At 46.1% G+C, this 26,113-nt stretch overlaps 2 protein-coding genes across 5 annotated transcripts in view; one reads left to right on the top strand and one right to left on the bottom strand.

Moving 5' to 3' along the window:
- Positions 1-6,078: 6,078 nt before the first annotated feature.
- Positions 6,079-12,253, bottom strand: LOC121440237 (protein EOLA1-like). 3 transcript variants are annotated; one of them, XM_041640980.1, is made up of 4 exons: positions 12,071-12,253; positions 11,665-11,800; positions 7,425-7,697; positions 6,079-6,639 (listed from the first exon to the last, which is right to left on the bottom strand). In XM_041640980.1, the coding sequence occupies exons 3-4, from the start codon at positions 7,675-7,677 to the stop codon at positions 6,380-6,382; spliced, it is 513 nt and encodes a 170-aa protein (XP_041496914.1). In that variant the 5' UTR covers positions 7,678-7,697; positions 11,665-11,800; positions 12,071-12,253; the 3' UTR covers positions 6,079-6,379. The 3 variants fall into 3 exon arrangements, with proteins under 3 accessions (XP_041496914.1, XP_041496915.1, XP_041496913.1); XM_041640981.1 differs by lacking the exon at positions 11,665-11,800; XM_041640979.1 differs by lacking the exon at positions 12,071-12,253 and having other exon boundaries at positions 11,665-11,897.
- Positions 12,254-12,515: 262 nt separating this feature from the next.
- Positions 12,516-26,113, top strand: part of Ids (iduronate 2-sulfatase) — a 49,939-nt gene continuing 36,341 nt past the window's right edge. The window contains exon 1 of one of the 2 annotated variants that reach the window (XM_041640954.1): positions 12,516-13,517. The gene's annotated coding sequence lies outside the window, so the exon portion shown is untranslated. Of the gene's footprint in view, positions 13,518-25,171; positions 25,192-26,113 lie in introns of those variants that run through there. The other variant, XM_041640955.1, reaches the window with a different exon arrangement.

Here is a 26,113-nt window from a genome sequence, read left to right as displayed (position 1 = left end):
TTCTTCTTATTGACTCTGTTGCATGTGTGTTTTGTACAGTGGCATGCCTTTGATAGGGCCCACCAAGAGCATCCACTTCAACCAATGCCTGTTCACTCTGTGTGTGCATGTTGATTCATGTAACTTAAATGAATCTATGTTTACTGTTAAATGTTATAATTGTCTTTTTCTTGAATCTCATTTCAGACTACAAAAAACAATAAGTCTCATGTTTTAAACTGGTATGTACTTTTAAGTCTCTTACAAAAATACTTTATATTTAATACAACCCTCATTTAAAATATATTAAGCTGTTCACTTAATTCAACCCTCATTTAAAATATATTAAGCTGTTCTCTATTATTGTCAGTTCTGCCATTAACCTTTTATTGCAAGCAGTTTTTTACTTCTTTCTGTCTTTTTATGAGTATAAATTTTACCTGTTAAGCTGAGAGCCAGTATAGTCAGGCTTGGACCCAGCTCTCCAGGCAGATTCTATACTGTAGCTATACCTGATAAATAGCCCTCAACTGTTCAGAGATCTGGGGAATATGGCATTTAAATATTTAATTATTAAAAAAATTATAACAAAAAGAAACAGGTTGGCTCCTAGCAGCAGCACTCTATTTCCTCCAAAAAAGAGAGAAGACAAATGGGCAAACAACAACATCCATCTGCAATTCGCTTCAACTGCCAAGCGCTGACCACTAGGCAAAATTGCCTTTCATCTAAACTAAAGATCACCAGACAGTGGACAGAATCACTGGACTTGACAGCCTAGCTGCTCAGGTCATGGTAGGCTTGTCTTCCTATAGATTTCTTAGACCACAGGATCTTCAAGAGCCTGGCAGGCCCAGCGCTAAACAGCAAAAGGCAAACACGACCTTCAACGAATGTGGAGGACCCTGAGCAGTTGCTCTAGGTGCCAACCAAGTAAGTTCTCTGTCACTTTTTAATCAGTAACTCAAGTAAAATTTTATCCTTCCCAAAGATCTCTGATGCAGTTTGACAGCTGAGAGGTTTTGACAGTTTAAAAGGAGAACCTCACTAACCAAATTTCAGTAAAATACAAATACAAGATCTGCAAGTTATAAAGGTATGAGGACAAAAACAAGTTAACAAATTTCTCTCACATGCTGCCTTCCATAATCTCAAAAATACTTTTCATTATACAAACATATCTGTCACAGTCATTCTGGCATAAATATGCTGCTGTTTATACAATATATATGTCTAAAACTTCTGTTTTCACAAGCCCAAAGAATTTTTGTTAAATTCCAGGGAGCCAAAATGAAGAATCCACCTTAAACAGGTCAGATACACCCCTCTCAATTCCCTGGTCCTAATATTTTTTTCCTTAACTTTGTCCTCTGTTCTGCCAATATCTTAAACAGGTGTAAGATACACCAGACATTTCTATACCACAAACACCAGACAGGAGCAAAGAGACCAGTTATGCCAGGATGTGACAAGCACCCAGCCTTCTCAGGTGCCCCCCAAAGACAACACCCACAAATAAGCAGGAAGCAATCTTGAAAATCCGGCACCCCAATTCCTTTAACCTGTGGTGCTTAACCTCCTACCTTTTTATTATAAAAAAGAGATGGGAATGTAATGATCTGTCCTGTTCCTTTAAGAGACAAGCCCCACCCACTCCCTCCCCTGTTGACTAGGCAGGCAGATCTTTCTTCCTGCTTGGAGCCTGAGTCTCTTCCTTTTCCATCTCTCCCCCGAAGAGGCAGCATCTGCCTCTCTTCGTTCTCCCCACTTCCCCTTTCTTCCTACTGTTTCTCTGCATGTGTCTCTCTATGTGTCTCTATCTCTTTCTCTCCCTCCTCTTCTCCCTCTCCTCTTCTCCCTCTCCCCTTCTCCCTTCTCTCCTTCCCTTCCATAATCCACTAAATAAATATCCAACCTCACTCTGTATAGTGTGCCTATCCATGTCTCTGTCTCTCACCTGCCATGCAGCTCCCTGCCCAGGACCAGCCACCTTCAGAGATCTGCAGCATGGTCTCATGCACCGTCCCTGCCTGGGACTGGCTGCTCTGGGGCCTACTGCCTGCCCCCGCTCGGGAACCTGTGGCATAGTTAAATGGCCCTCTGCCCACTGCAGCCACTCAGGATCCTACAGCATTTTACACTCACCTGTTCAAAATGAATATTCTCTTTCTCTCTCTCTCTCTCTCTCTCTCTCTCTCTCTCTCTCTCTCTCTCTCTCTCTCTCTCTCTCTCTCTCTCTCTCTCTCTGTCTCTCTCCTGTTCAAGCCACCACTGCTATCGTACCATTCAGCCCAGAGGGCAGGTCCCTCTTTCCCACCAAACTGCAGGCTGGCAGTGTATTCTGGGAAAGTTTCCTGTCTACTTCATGTGTGAATGGTGTGTGGCCACATGGATGTAATTCTGTTTAAAATATGTTTTACACATTTTGTATGTCTGCCTTGTTATTTGGAACCCTTTTGAAATTTGCATGACTGCTCTAAAAACCACATGGTTTCTCCATGCCTTGCAACATATATGCAGGCACCCTCTTTGCTACACACATGTCAGATGACCTCACCACTGCCTTTGCTATGGGTGATCATGTAACTCCTGCCATCTTGACTAAGGGCAAAGAGAGCAGAACAGATGACCTCACCACCATCTTTGCTTTGGGCAACCACATTACCACTGCTGCCTGTTGGCTCTCCCAGCTTGCAGTGACCCCACCCACCTGCATCAGATCTGTTCACTCCAAACTTCTAGAAATCTGAAACTTTGATTCTCCACTTTCTCTCTCTCTCTCTCTCTCTCTCTCTCTCTCTCTCTCTCTCTCTCTCTCTCTCTCTGTCTCTCTCTGTCTCTCTCTGTCTCTCTCTGTCTCTCTCTCTGTCTCTCTCTCTCTTTCTCTCTCTCTCAAAATTTTATGTGCAAATGTAAGCTAGTTTTAACTATAAGTGGATATGTAAATGTTATGTATCATGTAAAAACTGTATCAAAATTAAAACAAAATATTAAAATAAAGCATAAATATCTTTTTAAGTGAAAAGCTGGGGTCATAGGCAGTTTATGGTGGCTGGAGAAGAGAGGGAAATGATAGTATTTAAGTCTCTAAGGAAATCGTACCAGCTCAATTTTAACCTTTATTTTTGTATTTATCCTTTAGGATGTTCTGTTCTCCTTTTTTTCCTGTCACAGAGCCAGAGGGCCAACCAGATGGTTTGACCCAGGAGAGGGCTTTAAAGAACATTTGGAGAAAAGGCAAGTTAAATCTGAAATGGGAGGACCAAACCCCATATTCTAGACTTGCTTTTGGGCTTAAACAGCCCAGGGCATTTTGACAGAAGCAGCTGCTCTGTTTTGATTGAGAGGGAGTTCATTGGCATTATTTGCATCCAAACGAGTGTTTAGAATTAGAAGTTGGAACTTATTGTAAGACCTGATTGATGTGTAGAAATTGAGTGGAGATCAGGAATGAGAACAGAAAAAGGACTGGAAGGTGAGAAATGTTTTAGAACTTCTGTCATGAAGTTGTCTGAGTTAGTGCCTGCCTGTCGCACTCAGGCACTTTTGCCCCACCTACTCTGCACCAAGGCCGTGGCTCCACAGGCCTGTACTTTTGAGAGGCTAGTAGGTAGGTCCAGAAGCTAGGCTTGGGCTGCTGTGTCTTGCGAAAGCAGCCTGGGGCTCCAGTCTTCTCAGCCACCATCACTCTTCTGGCCATCTTTAAAAAACACATACACACAAGCTTCCTCACTTTCTAGTGGTTTAGCTAACCTTCCAGAGTTAATGCAACCACTGACCAGCATGGCCTCCAGCTCCTTGCAGCTGCTGTGATTTTGTTGTTGTTTTATTTGTTTGTTTTGTTTTGTCTTTTCTCCATTTGTCTGTAAAATACCTTGCTGTAGTAGGGGCATTTGGCTCAATCAAAGTGGTGGGAGCCATTTTTGGTGGTTTTTATAACAGTATCATCAAACAAGGAAATTTTTCTTTTTTTCTGTAACATCATGATGCAAAAGAAATTTAAAAACTGGCATCACATTTTGTTTTTAGGATCTTTTTATCCCTATTTTTTGACTTTTTATTTTTTCCTTTTGTTCTCTTCCCCCAAGTCTATTGTGGAAGAGACTCAGCAGAAATGCGAGGCTGTTGAACTACAATTAAATCAGTTTTAGTCTGTGGATCTGTTAAATCTAATTTCATAGTGCAAATCTATTAATAGGGAACTTATTTGGGCTTCATAGGTTTTTAAATTTTTTACCTACATGTTCACATGTGTTTAAATTTACGGGAAATTTGTCAGAGAAACAAGGGCAGATTTTTAGAATGAAAATAAAAACATTTTGAAGTGCTTTAGCAATTCATTCTAAGAACTGAAGAAAAGCAAACAAAGCATCTCAAGGGGAAAAAGTGCTCTTTAAAATTTAGCTGCCCCATGTTTTACTTCTCTTATTTCAGGCAGTTTTCCTACCATGATGTGCGTGTGTATGCATGTTAATATATATAATATATTTATATACATATAATATATAATGAGTTTTACTGATTATATTGTGTATAATTATATATCATATCATATACTATATATAATGAATATTGCTGAATATATATATAATGTCTTTCTCCTGTACTCAGGAATCCTTGCTCACGTACAAGTTTGACCTGAACCAGCAGGTTCATTTTTCACTGACTAGATCCCAAGGGGAAGGCAAAGTGTCAATCTAATTAATCTTATCAATAAAAACAGGAGTCAGAAATCAGTGTAAACACCTGAAAGATCAGAGAAGCAGACAAGCAGCCACAGTCCCTTCCTACTGTAAGATACAGCACAAGAGAGACCTTGGTGGGTCCCTGTAGTGGCATTTCATTTGTATTTTAGTTAATAAAACTTGTCTTAGGATCAGAAAAGTAAAACAGCTCCACTGTTCAGCCTTACAGACCCTTTCCACTCTGCCATCTTGTGCACGTGAAAAGAGCAACATCCCTTTAAGTGCCCCAGACAACTGTTCACTTTAGGAGACAAGTGGTCCACCAGAAAAGGCTGCATCTGAGAATAATAGAGATTCCCCTTTGGCCACTCTTAATATGGAAGGACTGGGCATGTGCACAGTAGCTCCTCAGGGTACCTCAGATATGTGTATGTGACATCTCTATACAACACTTGCCATTCTATCCTGAAAGCTGCCCTCTCTGCTGTATCCTTAAGCGAGTCGACTGGGGAGGAAGAGGAGGATGAGGAAGAAGAGGAGGAGTAAGAAGGGGGAAGAAAAGGAGGGGGAGGGGGAGGGAGATATTGAGGAGGAGGAAAAGGAGGAGGACTACTCAGAAAACACGTGTATAATCTGTGTACTGTTTAATAACCAAAAAAGTCCATGAACTCGCAGGCCAAAAAGGACTGAGAAAAATCAGCTTTTTTTTTTCTTTTCCTGGAAATGAACCAATTTTAGTTCTTACTAAATACAGATCTTGTGGTGGTAAATTAAAATCCTAAATGTGCGCCTAGAATTTTGTGCTATCTAACCATCTGTATAGATTCTGTGTCCTTGTCTTCCTCACCCTAGGGTTCACCTTGCCCTCTCATGAGAAGCAGCTGCATTTTTATAGCAGACAAAATGGGTATGGCTTATATCAGAGTAACTTCATACTAGTTAGGTATCTCAAATCAGGAGACTGTGTTCTCTCAGGTCCCCAATCCCAGTCAATGTTACCATGAATTTTCTGATGTCCAACTCTGGCTGTCAGTTTGCCAAAGGATAACTAATATTTCTTGGAACTCAATGATACATAGTTCACATAGCAAGTAGGGCATTTGCTTAAAATTTTGCTACAAGATTAAAACTACCACATAACACTTAAACTTCATGCTACCCGAGTAATATTTAGGATTCTCTAGGTAAAAAGTAGCTGAGTGACACCCATTCTTTACTGCCTGAGGGAAACTCTCCACAGAACAAGAGCAAGGATGGGCCACTGCTGATTTTCTCTTCATCACAGATTTCTCAGTGCATTGGTCTTGATTCCAGACTTGTGACATGGTCCCTGCATGTTGTTTATATGCTGCATGGGGTTTGACTATAATAAAGACATGGGGAAAAAGGGCAAAGGGAGTCCAGACACTAACGCTTATCATCAACACATTTATTTATGCATTCCAGAAAAAGTAGGACTAAGGTGAACGTCAGCAAAAAGCCATTTCATGGCAGTTTTCCTTTTCCCTAAGGCCAAGGTTCTTGAAGCTTTGTGGGTTCACTGCCAGAGCCACCGCAGGAGGGATTTCCTCACTTCTGTCCCCTTTCTTGACGGCACAGCAGTCTGGGTCTGGCAACAGCACAGAGTGGGATGTAGCCTGCATGGCAGTAGGGGCTTAGAGTCCCCCTGATATTTAGAGGTTTATGCTCTGATGGACTAATGATAGGGCCATTATTTAGTTTTCCTGACACTGTTCTGCAGAGCATTCACTGCTCCAACCCTTCCCCAAAGGGATCAGGTGCTCTGGGATGTCCACCTGGAATACATCTTTCCCCCCTTTTCTAGGTATGGGCTCTAGTAACCATCTGGGGTTTGAAATCGGAGTCAGGTACTTCTGCTGCACATTGGTTAGCACAGCTTGGGTTTCCAGTTCAACAACCTCATCAGCAGCTAAGGTTTCTGGACACTGCAAAGTCTCTCCAATGTCAACAAGTCCTGGGAACAAAGAAACATACAGATGTATTCTCTTCTATACAGCAAGGTTATGGTTATGACAGCAGGGTCACTACAGTGTCATTTGATGGGGTATAACATCACCAAATGACAGGAAATAGGAACTGTTCTTGTTGAATACTGCTGACAAAACCAATTGAACTAAGGAACCCTGGGTGAGGCAGCCACAGGCATCAAGGAAAAGGAGAGTGGCTTGTCCTCTGTGCCTCCTGTTTTAAGGGAAAGTCAGATTCTAGCATACTGTGAAGGCTGGCGTTGATCTACTAAAAGAGCATCAGCCCCAGCCAGGAAGCCTACCGTCAATAAGATTCCTAATTAGGTCACCAGGAGACTGAATGAGATGTTGATTGCTGTCTTAGCCAGGGTCCTTGTGACAGGCATCAGAAGTCAGGAAAGCAGCCTTCCTCTAGAGAGCACACCACTTTTTTAACGCCTATGCTGAACTGTCATAGGCAATGCCTTCTGCATATATTCATGCTCAAATAATCCAATACTACAAACAGGTACTGACTTGAAACAGGCTTTCAGGTCACAACATAAACAGGATCTGACACCCAGAATCAAGAGTCTGTGAGTCTGTGGAACTCACGTGAGTCTGTGGAACCCAGGCCTATGTACACCAACCTAGTTACTCCAGCAGCTCTTAAGACAGGCTGCTTAGAAACTTTAGCCAATACCCTCTAGCTAAAAGCAAAACAGAGTGTGTTTTGAATTATTTTGAATCCTGTATCAATTGTCTACTTCATATTTGGTACATCCTCACTTACCAGCAATCACACCTCGGCCATATTTTTCTCCTTCCTGTAGTAAGGTCTGAATCTGCACCAGGGTCATTCCCAACCTCTCTACCAGCACCTGCTGCCAGGCATCATCTTCCCAGTCCCTGTGAGCAATATGGATGGCGATGGTACATTTCTGATGGTTCCTCAACAAGGGATGCCAACGAGTCTCAAGAGTCTTGACTCCATTTAAGATTAAACCAGCATAGGGCTGCCGGAAGGAGAGGCAGGGAAACTTCATTTTCCTCAGAGTCTTTGCGCCTAAACACAGAAGCACATCACAACTCAGCTCTCCAGGCTCATGTTCATGAGGCTTCACCTTCCCCAAAGGCTTCCCATGTGTCCTGAAATGCCATTGAACTTGACATGCTTCCTGTTACAAGTTAATGGTGCCCTGCTCAATACCAGGCCCAATGCCAATGGTTGCAATTAGGATGATGCATGGTCCATGTAGTCTTGGGGAGCTCACAGAATAGGATGGAGATAGCTAGAGGAAGGTACCATAAGAATAGCGTGATCAGTGCTGACAGAGGTCACTGAGCTCTAGGGAAACACAAAGGAGGGAAGGCCATCTTGACCTAGTCAGGCTTCACATCTGAGTAGGCTGGCTTTTTAGCAGAGAGGGACAGTCTAAGCTTTTGTCTTTTTCTTTCTCTCTATGTCACTGTACAATACTCTTTGATTCCTGGTTCTGTCATTATAGGTCATATAGGACTGGAACTGTCCAGTTCCAATCAGAGTTACTGAACACCAATTCTTGAAATGGAAACTAGATTTACTTTTGGAATTCCCTTTGAACTCAAGTAGCCTCATCTATGTCTCCTCCTGGGTCCTGTGGGTGTCATGCTTCTCAAGCAGTTTGTTGCACCCCATGACCGGAGCCTAAGGAAACAAATGATGACACGAGGCACTAGGGTACCAATCCTCATATACTTTCTATGTTCCAGTTCCTAGGTGATCAGAATCTTTGGATAGTGAATCGCATCTTCAAAGGACTCAGCAGAGTCAGTATGACTATTAAGACCCTAGTATAGCCAAGGGGACAAAGATGCTGAGTGAGAAAGCAATGGCCTAGGGTGGCAGTGACCTGATTTTGCACACCTCCTATCCAGTTCCTTGCAGTCGTGTGTGTCCCTTGTGAGAGACACACTGTGCCTTAGAAACTGATAGGGTCGTACTGACAGAGCCAGGGACATGAGGTCAGAACCTCTGCTCAGTGTTAGCATACCACCCAGTTTCCATTTGCATGAAGTGCCAAGAATACATTTCCTGTGGAAGAGCCAAGGGTGACCATCTTCAATATCGTGGCAGCAGCAAAAACAGGGGCACTGAGCACAGGGCTCCATCCTGGCTCTGCCCATGAACTGCCCCCCCCTCCATTCTGGTTTTGGCCTTTCTGACCTTTTTAAAGTATATTACCGTAGTCTCATGGGCCTCCTTCAGTTACACGACATGGCCCTTCCAAGATAAAGGCAGTGTGCCAGGCATCCCTTTCTCCCATCATATTTCAGCTTGTCAAGGCTGGCAGCACTAACAGTCCTACTTAGTTTTAACTATCAACTTGACGTAGCCTAGACTCACCTCAGAAGGGAGTCAATTGAGGGACTGTCCAGATAAGATTGGCCAGTGTGGACATCTGTGCGGGGAGTTTTAAATATTAATTATTGTAGGAGGGTCCAGCCTACTGTGGGCAGTAGCACATCAAGGAATGTGATCTTGGGCTATACATGAAGCTAGCTAAGCCTGAATCTATAGGCAGGCAATCAAACAGCATGCCTTCTTGGTTTCTGTTCCTTGCCTGGGAGTGAGCTCCTTGGTCACTACGCTGAATAGTATACAGGTCTGGCTTCAAGTTTCTCCCTTAAATTCCTGCCCTGACTTCCTCCAATGACAGGCTGCAATCTGTAAAATAATTTTCTTTCTACATCGGATTGGCCTGTGGAAGAATGTCTAGATTATTAATCCCCAGGCAGGTGGCCCTGAGCTGTACAAGAAAGCTAGCTAAACATGCGCCTATGAGCGAGCCAGAAAGCAGTGCTCTGCCTTCTACATTCCTGTCTTGACTTCCCTCAACGATGCACTGTGACTTGGAAATACAAGTCAAATAATGCTACCCCCTCCACACAGAAGTTTTTTATCAATATTTTATCACAGCCAACGAAAATCAAAGTCTAACATTTTCCTATATTGCTTTTGGCCATGGTGTTTGTCACTGCAACAAAGTGAAACTAAAACATTTCCCAAGTCAGTTCTGTGTCACTCAGGACCAATGGCACTCATTCTAGGTCCTAGGATCTAGAGCGTCTGTCCTGCCAGCATGCTCTTGCTCGGCATCACTGTCTGCACACCTCTTTTACCACACAAAGGAAGTCTCTTCTGCGAGGCACTCATGCCTTCAGGCTTAACCTAACTCTTTAAAAATTGTTTGCTAGATTTTAATGTTCTGTTCTAATTCAGAATTTTATAAACAACAAAGGATATCTTCTTATTACTTATGATTGAACAGGCATGACAAAAATAATAAACACATCTTTCTCCATAAGATTCATGCCATGACAATGTATATATATTTTCCACATTTTAAAATTAATTTATTTTAAAAAGTATCTTTTCTCATTTTACATACCAATCCCAGTTCTGACTCCCTTCCCTCCTCCTACTCCCTCCATCTTTCCCTCCCATTTCACCCCCCTCCATTCCTCAGAGAGGGTAAGGCTTCCCATGGGATGTCAACAAAGTCTAGCATATTGCTTTGAGGCAGGATGCAGGCCCTCCCTACTATATCTAGGCTGAGCAAGGTATCCCTCCAAAGAACATGCTATCCTACCTTCTTTACACAGCACTCACAGCAAAAATCTCACAAGACTGCTGCACACACAAGTCTCTGACCTTCCTTCCTTTCATGCTCCATCCCCCGACATGCCTCACAAACCTGGTTTTATAGGGAGAACAACTGGCCTACGGCAACTCTGCCTTCACAATACTTAATACCTCAGCATCCCTGGTTGCTCCCTTTCTGTGCTCGCTGGCCTGCTCTAGCTCCTATGACATGGCCCACACCTTCTTACTCAGGTGACTCATCCAGGCTGTTGGACTTGGGAATTCAACTTCTATGAACCCAAATCCACTGGCTTCCCCTTTGTAAGTGCGGTCATAGTCTGCCCTATTTTTGTTGCCTAGATGTAGTAGTAGCTCCTATGCTTTCTCTTTCCTCCTCCCACCACCTGGTATACAGCAGTACTTGCCTATGAATGCCTCCCTCAACATCTTCCCTTATCTTCCCAGCCACCATCCTATCAGGCCCCCACCATCCACTGCCTCTCCAAGCACTAGTTTTTGGAGGTTCTGGGCTGTGAACCTTGCCTGCTGCCCTCCACTATCCACACTGCACTTAGAATGACCTTGGTACTGGAGTCAGCAGCTCACCTCATTCTTTGGCTGAAACCTGCCAAGGGCTCCTGTGCCACCCAGCCCAGACTCCACCCACTTCAGTAGGCCCCTCAGGGTCTCTTGTAATCTGGCTGCCCACCCCAGACATTTCCTCTTTCCCCACTTCATTCACTGTCCTGCAGTGAAACCAGCTGAGTGCCCTTCTTCAGGGCAATGCAGACAAGCCTGCTCTGAAGATGAAGGAGTTGCCTGCTTCCCCTTGTCTTTGCTTCTCCACTTGCACAAGCAGAAGGCAGATAAAGAGAAAACAGCAAGTAAAAGATAGTTATATTGGCTACTGGCAGCAAGTTTTAGAGATAAGAATTAGAGCTGACCTAATTCTTTGAGTGAGAAGCAAGCTGACACATGCTTCTCACTCAAAGATTGGTTCAAAGTCCCTTTCTGGCTGGGACAAGGACCACCTGATGTAGAAAGTTAATTCTGCAAGTGGTTCCCATTATTGATCCAAGCACGCACGATCTAACAGGAGAAAAATAATGCCACACAGAATGTGGTTGCATGGAAATGTTCAGGTATACCGAATACCAGTGTTTTCAGTCTAAAAGTAAGGAGGGTCCGGGGCCTGTGGAGTAGCATGGTGTTCATCCGCCTGCATCCACACTTCGGAGAGACAGTGAGATGCTGCCAAGATGAAGCAGGCAGAGACCAACCAGCTTCGAGCTAGACCAGCCTTGTGGGATGGCCCTGCATGGGTAACAAGTTGCACAGTGGGGGAAGCCAGAGCCTGGGGTACCTTCAGTAGGAATGGGGAAAGCTCACAGACTGACTCAGAGGTTACCTGTCCTTTGCTGTGGGTCTCTTCAGTGTTACTGCTTAGCATTCAGCAGACTCGAGTTTACAGCAGTCTTCTGCCTTTCAGCGTTCCTGGAGGCCTCCAGTACCAAAGGCTCCTAAGCTTGGGTGGCTAACATTGGCTTGAAAGGAAGGAAAACATTTGGGTGGTGCCGTCCAGTGTTCTGGGACTTTTTAACTCTGCTTTAAACAGAGGAACGCTCGCAGAGACGAATCCACATCCTGTGCACGTAATCTTGCGAAAGCACGCACACCACGTCCTTCAACGTGCTTAAACATTCGCAGCCAATTAGAACTACAGATACCATTCATGCATCAAGGATAGGAGGGCATGGACTTACGTAATTGAGCAGTGAGACACACTGAATGCTAGGATATATTGTAGGACTTACCGGTTTCTTAAAGCAGTCTGGCAGATAAAGCTGGGTCAGGGTCTGTAGTAGGCGGCTGAGAAAGGAAAGAAGTGAGAAAAGGAACCGAATATTTAGTCAGATGGGTCTGCAGAGACATTCGGAAGTAGGAACAGTGTGCCCTGGTGCAGGGTGGGAACTGTGACGGGAGAGACTTGTTGAGGAGGGGCTTGGAATGAGTCCAGGGAAGAGCTGTGAGTTCTGAGGTTAGGCATTGGTCTGGGGCGGGGCGGGGCGGGGCGGGGCGGGGCGGGGCGGGGCGGGGCGGGGCGGGGCGGGGCTGGGATGTGAGTACCAGGTAGGAGTTGGGAATGGGAGTTTCTACACCACAGAATCCCTTGGGAACAGACGGATTTGCCAATGCTTGTAGCCTGGGCCAGGCAGTGATCCGAGTTGGGCGGGATTGTGAGTACTGTTCTGCTTGGGTGCGGCTACCGGGGTACTGGATCCCAATTTAATTTGGCCCAGATCTGCTAAAGGAGAAGGGAAGGGCTGTGCGTTTTGAAATGGCAGTGGTAGCCAGACTGAATATTTAACAAGGTGGGCAGGACCTCAAAGTACCAGCCAGTGAGCGGTGAGATAGGTTGACGGAGCTGAGCTTTGGATCCTGGCAAGTGAGATGGAGGGCTACAGGAGGGGAAGAGGAGGGAATGGCTGTGCTTGCTGAATTAGGAGTGGTGGGTGGGGCTGTGTTTGCTGAGGTAGAGGTTGGAGGCGGTTTAGGGATTGGTGACGTACGAAGCAGGGACAGGGTTTTGGACATTGACATAATAAAGGCCTAGAAACTCTGAAAGAGAAGGGGAGGTGTTTGTGGTGATAGAGTGGCATGTGGGGCATGCATTCTGGGTTAGTAGTGGTGGGTGGTACTGCGCATGTTTAATGCCCGGGGGCGGGACTCTGGATGCTGAGGTTGGAGCGGTGGGCAGTGCTGTGCATACTGAGGTAGGAGTGCTGGGTGGTGTTGCAAGTGTTGCCCTAGGCATGTAGGGTCTACAGAGTACCAGGAAGAGGCTGTAGTTATTAATTTACGGAGGGGGAGGGAGACCTTTGACTACTAAGTGACTATGGCAGAGCGCCGCTAGATGGAGAAAAGCTAGACTGTATGCTGAAGTAGGAGTGGTGGGTACAGCTGTAAGTGCTGACCTAGGGTATGTCTCAACAGTAACAGGCTTGGTTCTCAGTGGTGCCATACCCAATGGTGCTGGAGCTTTGGATATTGATACAGTATGATGCGGGGAGTGGAGGGCAGAGCAGTGCATGCTGAAGTGAGAGTAATTGGTAAGGTAGTGAGTGCTGGCCTAGGTGGGCAAATCTTTGGGAGAACCAGGGCAGTGCTGCTAGTGGCGAAGTATGATGTGGAGCTTTGGCTGCTGTTTAGTGGAGTTCGGACGGCTGCTGAAGGCTGCGCTGTGACTGCTGACCTCTGAGGGTGAGTACCTGGGAGCAGTGATGTAGGAAGTAGGGAGAGAGCTTCGGCTTCTAACGTGACGTAGGCTGGTGCTAATGGAGAAACAGGGCAGAAGGGGTTGAGGATAGCCAGGGGCAGAGATGAAGGAGAAGCAGGGTGGGCCAGTGGGTGGTGTAGTACAGGTAGAGGGGCTTCTGAGAGAACAAGGTAAGGCTGTTAGTGGTTGAGTACTGTGGGACAGGAAGAAGTTCAGGGCAGACCTGTGGGTTACCAGGTAAGGCATTTGGAGTGGGGCTGCGGGAAGAGGAGCAGAGCAGGTTGTGAGAGCTGAGGTAGAAATAGGAGCAGTGATATGTGTGTTGCTGGATAGATGCTGGTGAGGCTGTGGAGGAGCATGGTAGGTACAGTCAAAGAGGCTTGGGAGTGGCTAGGTGTAACTGGAAGGAGACACTCAGAGATTGTGAGGCAGATCCTTAAGTAAGGAAAAATGACAAGGAAGGGGTAACTTAGGGACCTAACCATATCCTGAGGGTGCTTTCCAGGGGAGCACCATTGAAGGCATGGGTGCTGTAAAAAGGCCAGGAATTTTTGTCTGGGACTCCGGTGGCCTTAGGCTGAGTGTTACAGGTCATGGCTGAATTCCTGAAGTCAGCAATCTTTTCTCCAGGTACACTGTCCAAAACTGCCAATGGCCCTGATCTTATTAAGGCTTATTTCAAGTGTGGACTTGGCAGCCAAGCTATAGGTTCTTACATCTGAAGCACCTTAAGGAAACATGTCCTCTTCCAGGTTCTTAGGGCTCCTTCTTGAGGACAGCCTTTATCTGCTGCTTGACTCTCTCCTGAGCCTCTGGATGAGACTGTCCTGGAGAGCTCCTCTCCAACCATCCTCCACATACAACCTTCTACGCTACAACGCTACAACTTCTCCTAACCCCATCACTCTTTGAGGTCTTCTTGTTTTGGGGTCCCAGCACAAGATCTCAATCCTAGCTCTCTTCATCCATATTCTCTAGTGTGGATCAGGGCCATGCTGTGCACTTCCTTGTTTCTGACCCAGTAGACTTCACTAGGTCAACTTCTTAGGACTTCTCAGTGTTCATACTCTGCAATACCTATCTCAATTCTGTCTTAGCTGCCCCAGTCCTTCAAGACCTAACTTTTCATCGAATGCCCCAGATTTAGGCACTTTTGTCTCTCAGCTCTGGAAGCATTTTGCAAGGATCCCTATGTTTCTTGTGTTAGACTCATGGAAGCCACCCAAGACTGTAGCTGTTCTCTCAGAGAGAGAAAGAGTTCCTGCATTCTCCAAGGTAAAGGGGAGAGAATCTGCACAGCATGTCAGGGCATTAAAGACTGCTTGTCAAGATTCCCTTTTGGGTTGGCCTCTCGTGGTGGACTTCTTCCTCCTTGGATGGCAACTGGCTTCCTTCTGACACCTGAGCACATGCTTGGAACAGTTTCTAATCATGAGCCAGGGCACTCCAAATGTGGACTGCCCCCTTCCCCCATACCTGCTGTGTCAAAGAGCTGGAATTTGTCCTAGGAGCCAAATTCTTAAAGTAGGTGTTTCCTGTAGAAGGGCTCTCTATCCTGATTAGTACAGCTCCCCCAGGAGTATGTTGTAGTGAGTATGTTGAGTGGGGTACACACTATAACACAGTTTCCTTGGGGGCCAGACTGAACAGCAGAAGCCTGACCTGTTCCCTGGAATGAAAGTACAAGGTTAGTTTTCTACTGCGGTATCCACAAGGCCTTGGAAGAATCACCTTACCAGGTGCAGGGAGAGTCTAATGGCATTTCCCCTGGACACCAGAATGTCAATCTGTCTTACTTTCATTTGACTTAACAATTCATAACTGTGGTAGCTTGAATATAATTGGCCCCCACAAACTCATAGGGAATGGAGATGTGGCTTTGTTGGAGTTGGTATGGACTTGTTGGAGGATGTGTATCACTGTGGGGGATGAATTTTGAGGTCTCACACATGCCTCAAACTCAAATCCATGCCCAGTACTTTAGAACACTTCCTGTTGCCTCTGAATCAAAATGCATGGACTCTCAGCTCCAGTACCATGTCTGTCAGCGTGCTGCTCTGTCTCATCATGATAATGGACTGAACCTTTGAGAATGTAAGCTACCACAATGAAATGTTTTTCAGTTATGAGTTGCCATAGTCATGGTGTCTCTTCACCGCGATAAAAACCCTAAGACAGCTACCAGTCCTGGAATGAGCTGCTTTCCTACCACTCCTCTCAGACCACCTTGTCCTTAGAGCCTGCCTTCCTGACTACTGCTCTCATAGTGTCCTGGTGGGCACTCAGCCAGCACTCTGGAACATCAGCCTGAATTCCTCTACCCACCAACATTATATGGCCCTTGCCCAGTTGCTAGGGAGATGCTGCTCCATAACAACTCCCGTGCTCCTCGCCTGGTGCTTCTCAGCCTTTCTAATATTAGTGCAACCTTTTGATGGGCCTTCTCATGTTGGGGTGACCCCAACCATGACATTATTTTCATTGCTATTTCATAACTGTAATTTTGCTACTGCTATGAATCATAATGTAAAGCCCATAACTCCTTTGTCTTAACCCTTTTGCACGTCTAAAAACGCTGCCACCATACCTCCCTTACTTATTTGACTCAGAAATACAGGATGAAGGTTTCCTCCACCTGAGAGGGTTTGTTTTTGTTTTTGTCCCGAGTCCTAGGTTCCCTGAGTCTAGCATCCCTTCAAATATTCCTTACTCAGTCCAGCTTCCTCATCTGGGAAACATCTTTGGCACATTCCCCCCCTGCAGTTACTTCTCTTGTTTGATTGGAATGATAGGGGGCCACTTTCTCTTTGTTATTCCTATGAGTATCTATTTCAGTACCTTAACTCTTCCTCTCCAGGGATCCTTTGTCTCTGTTTCAGGGCTACTTTTGACTTATAATTAACTAAGTGCTTGTAAAGATATTTGCATATCAATGAATATCCCATTCCAGGTCCTTGGAGTCTGCAGCCTCCCAGGGCTGGTGAGTTTTTCCCCTGAAGGAGCCTTCCAGGGCTGGTGAGTGTTTTCCCTGAAGGAGGTGCTCAGGCACTGACTCCTGGAGAAGGACTTGCCTTTCTTCTCTCACACACTTAGCGCTTAGACACCACATGTGCTGGAGAAGATCTGGCCTTCTGGGGGCCTATGTGGTGATTGGATTTTTTTTTCTCTCTCTAGCCATTCCTGTTGTGTCCCCTCTCTTCCTGATCCTGTGCTGCCCTGTTCCCCAGATTCCCTTCCACCACCTTCTTTCTTCCTCATCTAGGCAAATGAGATCATATGGTACTACCCTGAGTCCTACATTTACTGCTGGTTTTGTAAGCCCAGTAAGTAAGACATGGACAGGCTACTTCCACTCTCTTGGGTAGGCTTTGTTTTCTCATATACTACATGTGGATGGGAAGAAGTGGCATCCCAGTGACTCTGCAAGATGTGGCAGGCTGCTTTTGCTTCACTGGAGAGCTGTGGTGCCTGCAACAGGCTGGAGAAGCATACTTTGGATCTTCTGAGTTACTTTAAACTGGCTTGTTGAGTTTTGAATTACAAATGTCCTCCTTAGGCACATATATTTGAACAGTTGGTCCTCGGTGGTGCTCTTTGGGAAGGTTGTGGAACCTTTAGGACATCAAGCCTTGCTGGAGGAAGCGTGTAACTTGGGGTGAAATTGGATGGTTTATAGCCTCATCACACTTCTGCTTCATTCTCCCTGCTTTCTGTGTGGAAATGAAAGGTGATCAAGCAGCTTCTTGCTCCTGCCACCATGCCATGCCTTCCCTGCCATGTGAAGTCTATTTCTCTAGAACCATGTGCCACAATAGTCTTTCTTCCTTTAGCTTCTTTTGGCCATGGTATTTTATCAGAGCCACGCGAAACAGTAGCTAAACTGTTGTATGAGCTTTATGTTTGAGGCATTCATTCCCTTGCTTCTAAGACTCTGCTCTCTTCAGCTATCATTCATTTTCTTCTAATACTTAAATCGTGAAATTCACACATGACCCACATGTTATGCTGGAGGGAGGGCTTCCAATGGCCTGTGACTGTGTGGTCCTGCTCACTTGTTTATATGACTCAGAGGTTGGTGCACTAAAGGCCAGTAAACAAATTCACAGGAAATGGATCATCTCACTTTGAATTTAATGACATCATTTGTTCAGAAGTGTAAGTACAGGAGATCCTACTGAGCCCATCTTTCAGATGGACTTCCTTGAGAAACCAGGTATAAAGCTCACATAGGACAAGGCATACAATACCGTTTTCCTGGTGTTTCATGACCCAGCACACAGCTGTAAGTCACTTGGGATGCTCTTTGGGGCCATTCAAGCACCTCCATGTTGTGATGCTGCAGCATTCTCTTTTTTTGGGGACCTGAATTCCTCTCTAGTCATCAGATATAGGTCTAAGAACTGGGAACAGGGCTGAAACAGAGTGGTGGCTGGTTTGTTGGGGTAGCAGCCTTCATACATCCTTTCTCTCTCAGTGACCATCCTGGAGTGTTGGCCTTATGTTCTGTGCACCCATAAGGAGACATTTCATCTGCCGGCTATATCTAGAGCTAAGCTGTGAGCCTGGGCTGCTCAGTGGTTTTCAGTGTTGCATATGACCTTTACTTTTGCTTTGGTTGCTATGAAGAATGGGAGTGGGAAGAGTAGGGGACTACATCCAGGACAGGCTTTGTTTACATTGAGAGCTGCTCTAATAGTGTCTCATGTGGTCTTTCAGGCGGAAGGAGGATTTCCGAGCCCTCTCTCCTGATACCTGCGCCATAGCATGGCCTCTGAGCCCTCCAGGAGCTGCGCCAGTCTCTTCTGTTTGGCTTAGTTACAGAAGTGTACTTCTCTCAGCCTAGGTCATTTCTGTTCTGCTGTGCTTATGAAGGCCTTTCAAGCCTGGTCGGTGTGGATAAGATTTGTTTCCAGGCTCAGGTACCTTCAGCATTCCCTGAGACCCATGCCAGAGATTGAAGACTTATTTCCCAATTGGTAACCCCCTAGTCCCTCATGTCACCTTATTTTGCAAAGCCACTGCTTAGCACCTTTTATTCCCATCCTGTGTTGATATCTTGCCCATACTGATGCAGGAGCATGCTAGTCCAGTGTCTCCTACATGTGCAGCCCTTTTCATAGTGTATTGACCCTTCCCTCTGAGTATGGCTTGGCAGCAGCTTCTCTGACCCTTCCTGATTTACCCCAAACAACCCTGGCGTTTGCATTGCAATTCTAACACTCAACCTAGATGGGCAAATACACTCTAAGAGACAGGTAGGGCCACCTCATGTGAGGGAGGGCCTCTAGGGGGAGAAAAATTATGTAATGTTTTTCTCCCTTCAGTGGCTTGCATCTACTACATCTTACAGGAAAGGAGGAGGCATTAATCAGGCTCAAAATTTCAGAAGCATTTGGGGTGTGCAATACTCAGAAACCTCTACCAGGTGCCAGTGTCCTATACCCAGGACATAAGCTTCAAAGATATTTGACCTGACACTACAGACCTGCTTGGTTCCTCAGACCTTGGCTATCTTTGTTCTTCAGCTACTTATAAGAAGCTTGGTTTATTTCAGCTTCTCCTGCATGCCTACCCCTGAGATGTGGAGCACTATAGGCCTGAAGTGATGATTCCTTACCAAAGCCACTGAGTCACCTCCTGTTGGTCACCATAGCAACGCAGACACCAGCACCCTTATCCAGTGTCATTGGAGATGGCATTTCCAAATGTCCCCGGTATCTGGATGTCCTCAGCAGCAAATGGTCTGTCTCTCCACAGGACAGCCAATTTCTAATGTGACGTGCACAACTACTGGGCTGCCACGTCATGCCTGTGCCTAACTGCATGCCACTTAATCCTCATGGCTTCCTGTGTAGATTCAATGGTGATGTCTAGCAGTCCTTAATTGACCCTTTCTTGCCTAGAGCCCTCTGGTAGCAGGTGTGTCACCTTGGGTCTTCCAGGAAGCCCGGAACTCGGGAGCTAGAGCTATGCTTCTATTTAGATCCACCTCCCACAGTATAACAGGAAGTGGGAGAATTGAAAAGGGTAGGACCCAGCATGACAGTCTTGACCAGTCAGTCAGGCAGGTGAGAACAAATCTTCCTGTTTTGAGCCTGGATGGTGATGTCACATCCTTCTAGCACACGAAACACAGCAGGCCATGGGGTCCATAATGATTGACTGCTGACTCACTGACTGATTCACGGGGTGCTTTGGAAATGGGAGAGTCAGTGTTGGCTGAGAAGCACAAGGACGCTGCAGCACTCCTCATACACCACATTCAGCTTTTCCCCACGGTGCCCTTTCCCCAGACCACACTTCCTAGAAGATGCTTCCACCTCCCCTTGTGCATTAGTCAGCTGTCTGGACGGGAACTCCTTCCAAGGCAGGGCATCTGGAGAGCTGTTAGCATAGATGTGCACAGCCTGCTGGAAGAGCGCGTTTCTTCCAGCACCAAGACACAGCACAGAGAGAGATGAGCAGACACTATCCTGTCTGATACTCCCTGCAGGTACATACCGCCCCCTCCATTGCCCACTGCCCACAGGGCCGCTGGCTGTGTTGTCCTCCTCATCTGTCAATAACGTGACTTGAACAGAGGGAGCAGGAGTTAGGGATGAAAGAAAGAAGGGCCTGATCCATGGGCAGAGAGCTCCCAAGACCTCACAGAAGAGAGGTCACTGCAGCTGGCTTGTGAGGTCCAGAGGATTTTGTTAGGTGGGGCTTCAGGAGGCCCAACCCAAGATGGTTTCTAGAGACTGAGACAGGACCAAGGATGGAATAGACACACGTGTGAAGCAAGGTGGTGGCAGAGAGGGGAGAATATCGGATGGGCTTCAATTCCTGCAGAAGTGTGGGCCCGACTAAGGTCCGTCCTTGGGTTTCACAGCGATCACTGGGTACAGGTGAACAGTCTCTTGTTTCCCTGATGAGATTTTGATGCTGGGCTCATTTGGCTGGTCATCCTCTGACAGAACTTTGTGTGCTTCAGATGCGCCCTGAGCATGACGCCAGAGCCACGGAGATGATAAGCTGCAGCCCTACGACAATGTGTGGGCAAGAGACTTCTGCTTGCTTCACCTCCTGCTGTGTCCAGAACATGCCAGAGTAGCTGCTGCTGCTGCTGCAAAGTCAGTCACAAGGCATCTACTACATGGCCTGAGCTGCCACTGTGTCCAAGGCAAGGTTAAATTTAATCAGAGTCCCCTCACCCACTGCCTCTAAACACAAGAAGCGGCAGGGGTGGATACAAGATGATAAGGAAGGGTGGCCTTGATTGTGTGCAAATGATGTTTGCAGAAAGCTGTAGGAGAAAGGCCCTTTTGCTGGATGAAATGCCACTACTTAGTGTTTTTCCACTGTCTTGAGCAGGACATTTCCTCATAGTGCCACCTGCTGGCCGAATCCTCCAACTTCACTGTGAATTAAATATGGGGTGATCAGAGGCAGGTTAAGAGAGCACCTTCTGTGGCAGAAGTTCTGTCATGCTTAGGAAGCAGGAGTAGAGGTGGGGGTGTGTAAAAGGAAGGACCGCTTCTTGGTTCCCACCCACCTGGCTAGCTCACACATGAAATAAATCACATAGGAACTGTATTAATTAAATCACTGCTTGGCGCAATAGCTCTAACTTCTTATTGGCTAACTCTTACATCCTAATTTAACCCATTTCGACTAATCTGTGTACCACCACATGGTTGTGGCTTACCGGCAAGGTTCTGCGTCTGACTCTGGTGGCAGATCCATGGCATCTCTCAGACTCTGCTTTCTTCCTCCCAGAGTTCAGTTCCATCTTCCCCGCCTACCTAAATTCTGCCCTATCAAGAGACCAATGCAGCTTATTTAGTAACCAATGAAAGCAACACACAGACAGAAGGAACCTCCTACACCAGGGGTGCTTTGCCTTCTGGGTGGATAACTTAGGAGACATTTCTTCTCCACTCCCCTCAGGGTCTTCCCTCCTCCACTTCCTTCTGGACTCCATGTTTTCTGATGAGAAGCCCATCTCTAATTGTTTTAGGCATGTCAGTATAGGATCAATCCTCTTTTGCTGCTTCGAAGGTTTTCTTTTCTTTTTTCTTTTTCTTTTTTTTTTTTGTTCTCAGAATTCTGGTGTGTTATTGCTGTATTTTTATTTGGGTTTGATCTGTTACAGGATTGCTCGGCTTCTGAAATGTGTCTTTTGACAATGTTTGTACTTTTTCTGTTCTTGCTCCTAGCAGTGTGCTAAGTACTGCCACCCTCAGCTTCTGGAGACCCTGTGACAGAGACATTAGATTTATCTGTATAGTCGCATATGTCTCAGAAGCACCTATCATGTGGTGTGTGTGTGTGTGTGAGCATATAATTTCATTTTTTAGGGTGAATCCTTCAGTGTGGAATTTCTAGGGTTATTAGGTATACATTTGATTACTGAGATATTGCCAAACTTTGTTGAAACTCCTTCTTGTTTTCTTGGTATATTTTCTCTGGGTCTTCACTCTGCTCACCCATTGCTGCTACTGACACTCCTCCTGATGATGTCTTCACACTTCAGCTCTCATATTTTTAAGTTTAAATTTTCAGTTGGGTTCTTTGTTCATTCTATTATTTACTGAGACTAGGTCTTTTAGTTTTTCTTTCTCCAAAAAAGATTTATTTATATATTTTTATTTTATATGTATGAATGTTGTGCCTGCATATAAGTATATTCAGCACATGCTTGCAGTTCCCCCAGAGGCAAGAAGATGGTGTCAGAGTCCCTGGAACCTGAGTTGTGCTCACTGGTGGGTGTGGGAATCAAACCGAAGTCCTGTGGAAGAGCACTGAGTACTGCTAACTACTGCGCTGTCTCTCCTGCCCCCAGTCTTACTTTCTTTAAAAGTGAGTTTCTCTTGTTCAGTGAATCATTTTTCTGATGGTTCACATGACAGAGAGTGTTACTATGTATCTGCAGTGTAGACACTGCTGTTCTTTGATGCTACATGATTTTCTGTTGAAATCCGCACTTGCTCATATTGTCTGTCTCAGGATCTTATTGAAACTGGGTTGTAACTGGCATCCTGTGGCACCGCCACATCAGAGGAAAGAGGAGGGAATTGTCTCCTGAGTGAATGGTGGCTTTACACCTCCACGAATCTCTGAATCTCCAGAGAAACTTCATGGGATTTCTGGTCAACTGGAATTTGGGTTCTGAGCAGGACTTCATTGTTGCCTTCTGGCCTGGGGAGGTTGGTGATGCCTCATAATTGCCCTCTCCTGTGTATGTAGCCTGCTATGATATCTTGGAGGATTGGTCTTATATATTATATATGTTATAGGTAGCTGGTGCTTGACCAATATAAATATATATGATTATAACTATATAGTATATATATTTAACCAATATATAATATATAATTATCTATCTGCTAATCCTCTTAACACCATAAAGATGGGTAAGAGGTGACCTAGTGTGATGGTCTCTAAACAGGATTGGAATCTGATCATAGCTGACACAGCTCCCCTATGAAGATGCCAAATTGAAATGACCTTCTGAGCAATCAGCGATCAGATGAGAGATCGTGACATTGTGGATATTTGAGGGTTGTTGTAAGCTGTGTTTAGAAAGGGGGTGTTAAGTGATGTAGAGTCCATAGATCAGTCAAGCAGACTGGGTGAGGGGCAGCCCTCTCTGTCTCTGTCTCTGTCTCTATCTCTGTCTCCTGTCTCTCTCTCTTTCTCTCTCTCTGTCTCTGTCTCGCTCTCTCTTTCTCTCTCTCTGTCTCTGTCTCGCTCTCTCTCTTCTCTCTCTCTCTCTCTCTCTCTCTCTCTCTCTCTCTCTCTCTCTCTCTCTGTCTCTGTCTCTGTCTCGCTCTCTCTTTCTCTCTCTCCAGGAGAGTAAGGCAGCATTGAACCACAAAGTTGAGTGCGTTTTCAGTGAGGTCCTGGAGCATTAGCAGAGGATTCGATTTATTCTCATCTGGCAGGAAGCTAAGAGGTTGTGAGTTGAGAAGCCCAGGGTCCAGGAAAGTAAGAGAAGCCAGCCGTGGGAGCACGGGAGTTAATACTGGAATTCAGGAGTGAGGTGCATGGACAGGTTCATAAAGTATATCAGCCAAGCTGCCAGTGCCACTCCGGGCCTGCATGACTTGGCCAGTCCTGGTGCGGTGCCTGTCACCATGCAAAACCAAATCCTGGGCCCAACACAAATGCCGGCACACAACAAACATTTAGTAGACAGCTGCTGTTCCTAGCTCTCAGCTGCAGCAATATTTTCACTCGTCAGTGTACATTGTTTGAGCTCGGAGCCAATATGTAAGATCCCGGGTTCCTGAGCTCCTAAACAGGCTGATTAAAGAGCAGGAAGGTCGAAAGTTGGAATTCCTGGGCAGGAAGTTCCCAAGTTTGCTGGCTCCTGCTCCAGAGTCCTGGAGTAAGGATAGACAGCCCAGAATGGCCAAATAAGCATAAGTTAAAGAGGAATTTGAGCCACCGGAGGCTGTTGTAAAAGGGTTCATCTCTTGTGCCTAGATTCGTGACATCTTGTGCATACACACATACACACACACACACACACACACACACACACACATACACTCCACTTTCTGATCTTACTCACAGAGTGGACAGTAGCACCCCAAACTTAGCCCTTTCACTGGATGGATATCAAGTACACACAATATTTTGGGCCCCATGTGAGGTCCTCACATGTCTCCTCCTCACCCATACTTTACAGGTAGAGCATAAACATGGCAAAGAGTCAGGCCCCCAAACTGAACTTACATCCAGCATTTCTTCCCACAATTAGAGCCCTCCCCGACGCAACCAAGAAGCAGAAGGACCCTAAAGCACCACTACAGCTTCTAAATGAGTCTAAGCCCTTCCTACCTCTTGGCGCTTTCACGGTGAACCAAAAGTCAGGTGGAAAAGTGGTATTTTTTCTTTTCTTTCTTTTTTAAAGGGCATCACTGAACAGAAAGGCATCCAGCTGGACGGAAGAGCTTGCTGCAAACAGGGTTATAACCAGCAAAGGATCCCAGCACTCAGTCACAAAAACCAGGAACAGAGACTTTGGGTATAGAGCAGCAGCAGGGAGATTTTTTTCAACCCACACAGTCATTTAGTGGATCCACCTGAGCGGCAGGGCGGCATAGAGGCTTTTCCTACACCCACCTCCAGGAGGCAGGTGGGGTCAGCTGCCTGCCGGGGAGGAGGGATATATGGCATAGTGTACAGACTGCTAGTTGTTAGGGAGCAGAAACGGGTGAATGTCACCACAGAAAAATACCTCTGCAGCCTGGAATGCAACGGAGCAACTTTCACATGTCCTCAGCAACAACCTGGCAGCTCAGCCATGCAGATATTAAAGCCAAATGGAGGGATTTGGGCTTTATCTACTTGCTGCGTGTTGCAAAGGGAAGGCAGAAATCAGTATCTTTAACCAGCACAAGCTGAACCCTGCTAAGTGATGCCGTCCCAAGGTGTGCTCAGAGGGCAATGGTCTTGAGAGTCCACCTGAGCAAAGGCTCAGCGAGGAAGGCCACTATGGCCCACGCAGCTCACTTTTACCCATTCACAGGTCAGTCAGCAAACCCACAGTGACATTCTGAAGCTCAAGGCAGTTCCCGTTTCTGGGAGAAACCTGAGCAGGCCCATCTTGAGTGTGTCAGGGTCAGGCCACAGCCTTCATTCACTTGAGGAAGAGGGGAAAGCTCACAGGTACTAACTTTCTCTTCTTTTAAGGTTGATTTGTACTTAGTGTGTGTGTCTGTGTGTGTGTGTGCATGTTTTGTGTATGTATGTCACAGGTGTGTTGCTCTCCTTGGAGGCCAGCACAGAGAGGGCTTTCCCTGAAGCTGAATGTGCAGGTAGTTGAGAGCTGTCTGCTGTGTGTCCTCAGACCCAAACCCAGGTCCTCTGGAAGAGCAGGAGGTACTCACCTGCTGTGCCATCTCTTCAGCTCTAGCTACAAACCTTCTTATGAGCAGACAAGACACTTTCCCAAGCTACAGTTTTCTGTACATTGTGCTTCCTTCTTTCATGGAAGTGTCTAGAGCAGTGAGAACCCCCTAGAATTAGCTAGACGGCCCCCAATTCTTACTTGCAAGAGGAGGAACACAGCCAGGCCTGTCAATCTGCATGAACTTGGGCAAAGACATCCTGGAAGATTAGACTCTGGGACACCCCGTGGTTGATATTTTGGGAGTTCTCTAGATTGCAATGACTTTACTCGATCTCCTCACAGGAGTATAGATGACCCACAAACAGCTACATCCTAAAAACTCCCAACCTAACGTGAATGGCAACTTCCCCAAAGCTTCAAAGATGGGGTCTTCTCTTTATTAACTTTTCACCACCTACATGCTCTAGAACCTCCTGAGACCACACACAGCTGGGAGGGGTGGCAAGAGGGAGTAAGTGACTCTAGTCTGAGGAGAGGATCAGATGAGCCCAGCCCCCACTCCTGTGAATGAGTGCTCAGAATCCCAACCTTGGCAAACAGACACAGCCGCAGTGGTGAAGGGGAGATGATAGCCATGCTCTGCCCAGAGGTCTGCATTCCACAACAGCTTCTTTGTGTCTGCCCTTCCCTGAGAAGCTTTAGGAAGACAGGTCAGTTTGGAAATTCAGAACCCTTCCT

The sequence above is a fragment of the Microtus oregoni genome, unplaced genomic scaffold (assembly GCF_018167655.1).
Source record: "Microtus oregoni isolate MIOR12 unplaced genomic scaffold, Mior012 000067F_000, whole genome shotgun sequence".
NCBI classification, from domain to species: Eukaryota; Metazoa; Chordata; class Mammalia; order Rodentia; family Cricetidae; genus Microtus; species Microtus oregoni.
Note: the sequence above shows the minus strand (reverse complement) of the source record. Positions and strands in the feature narration are given on the sequence as shown.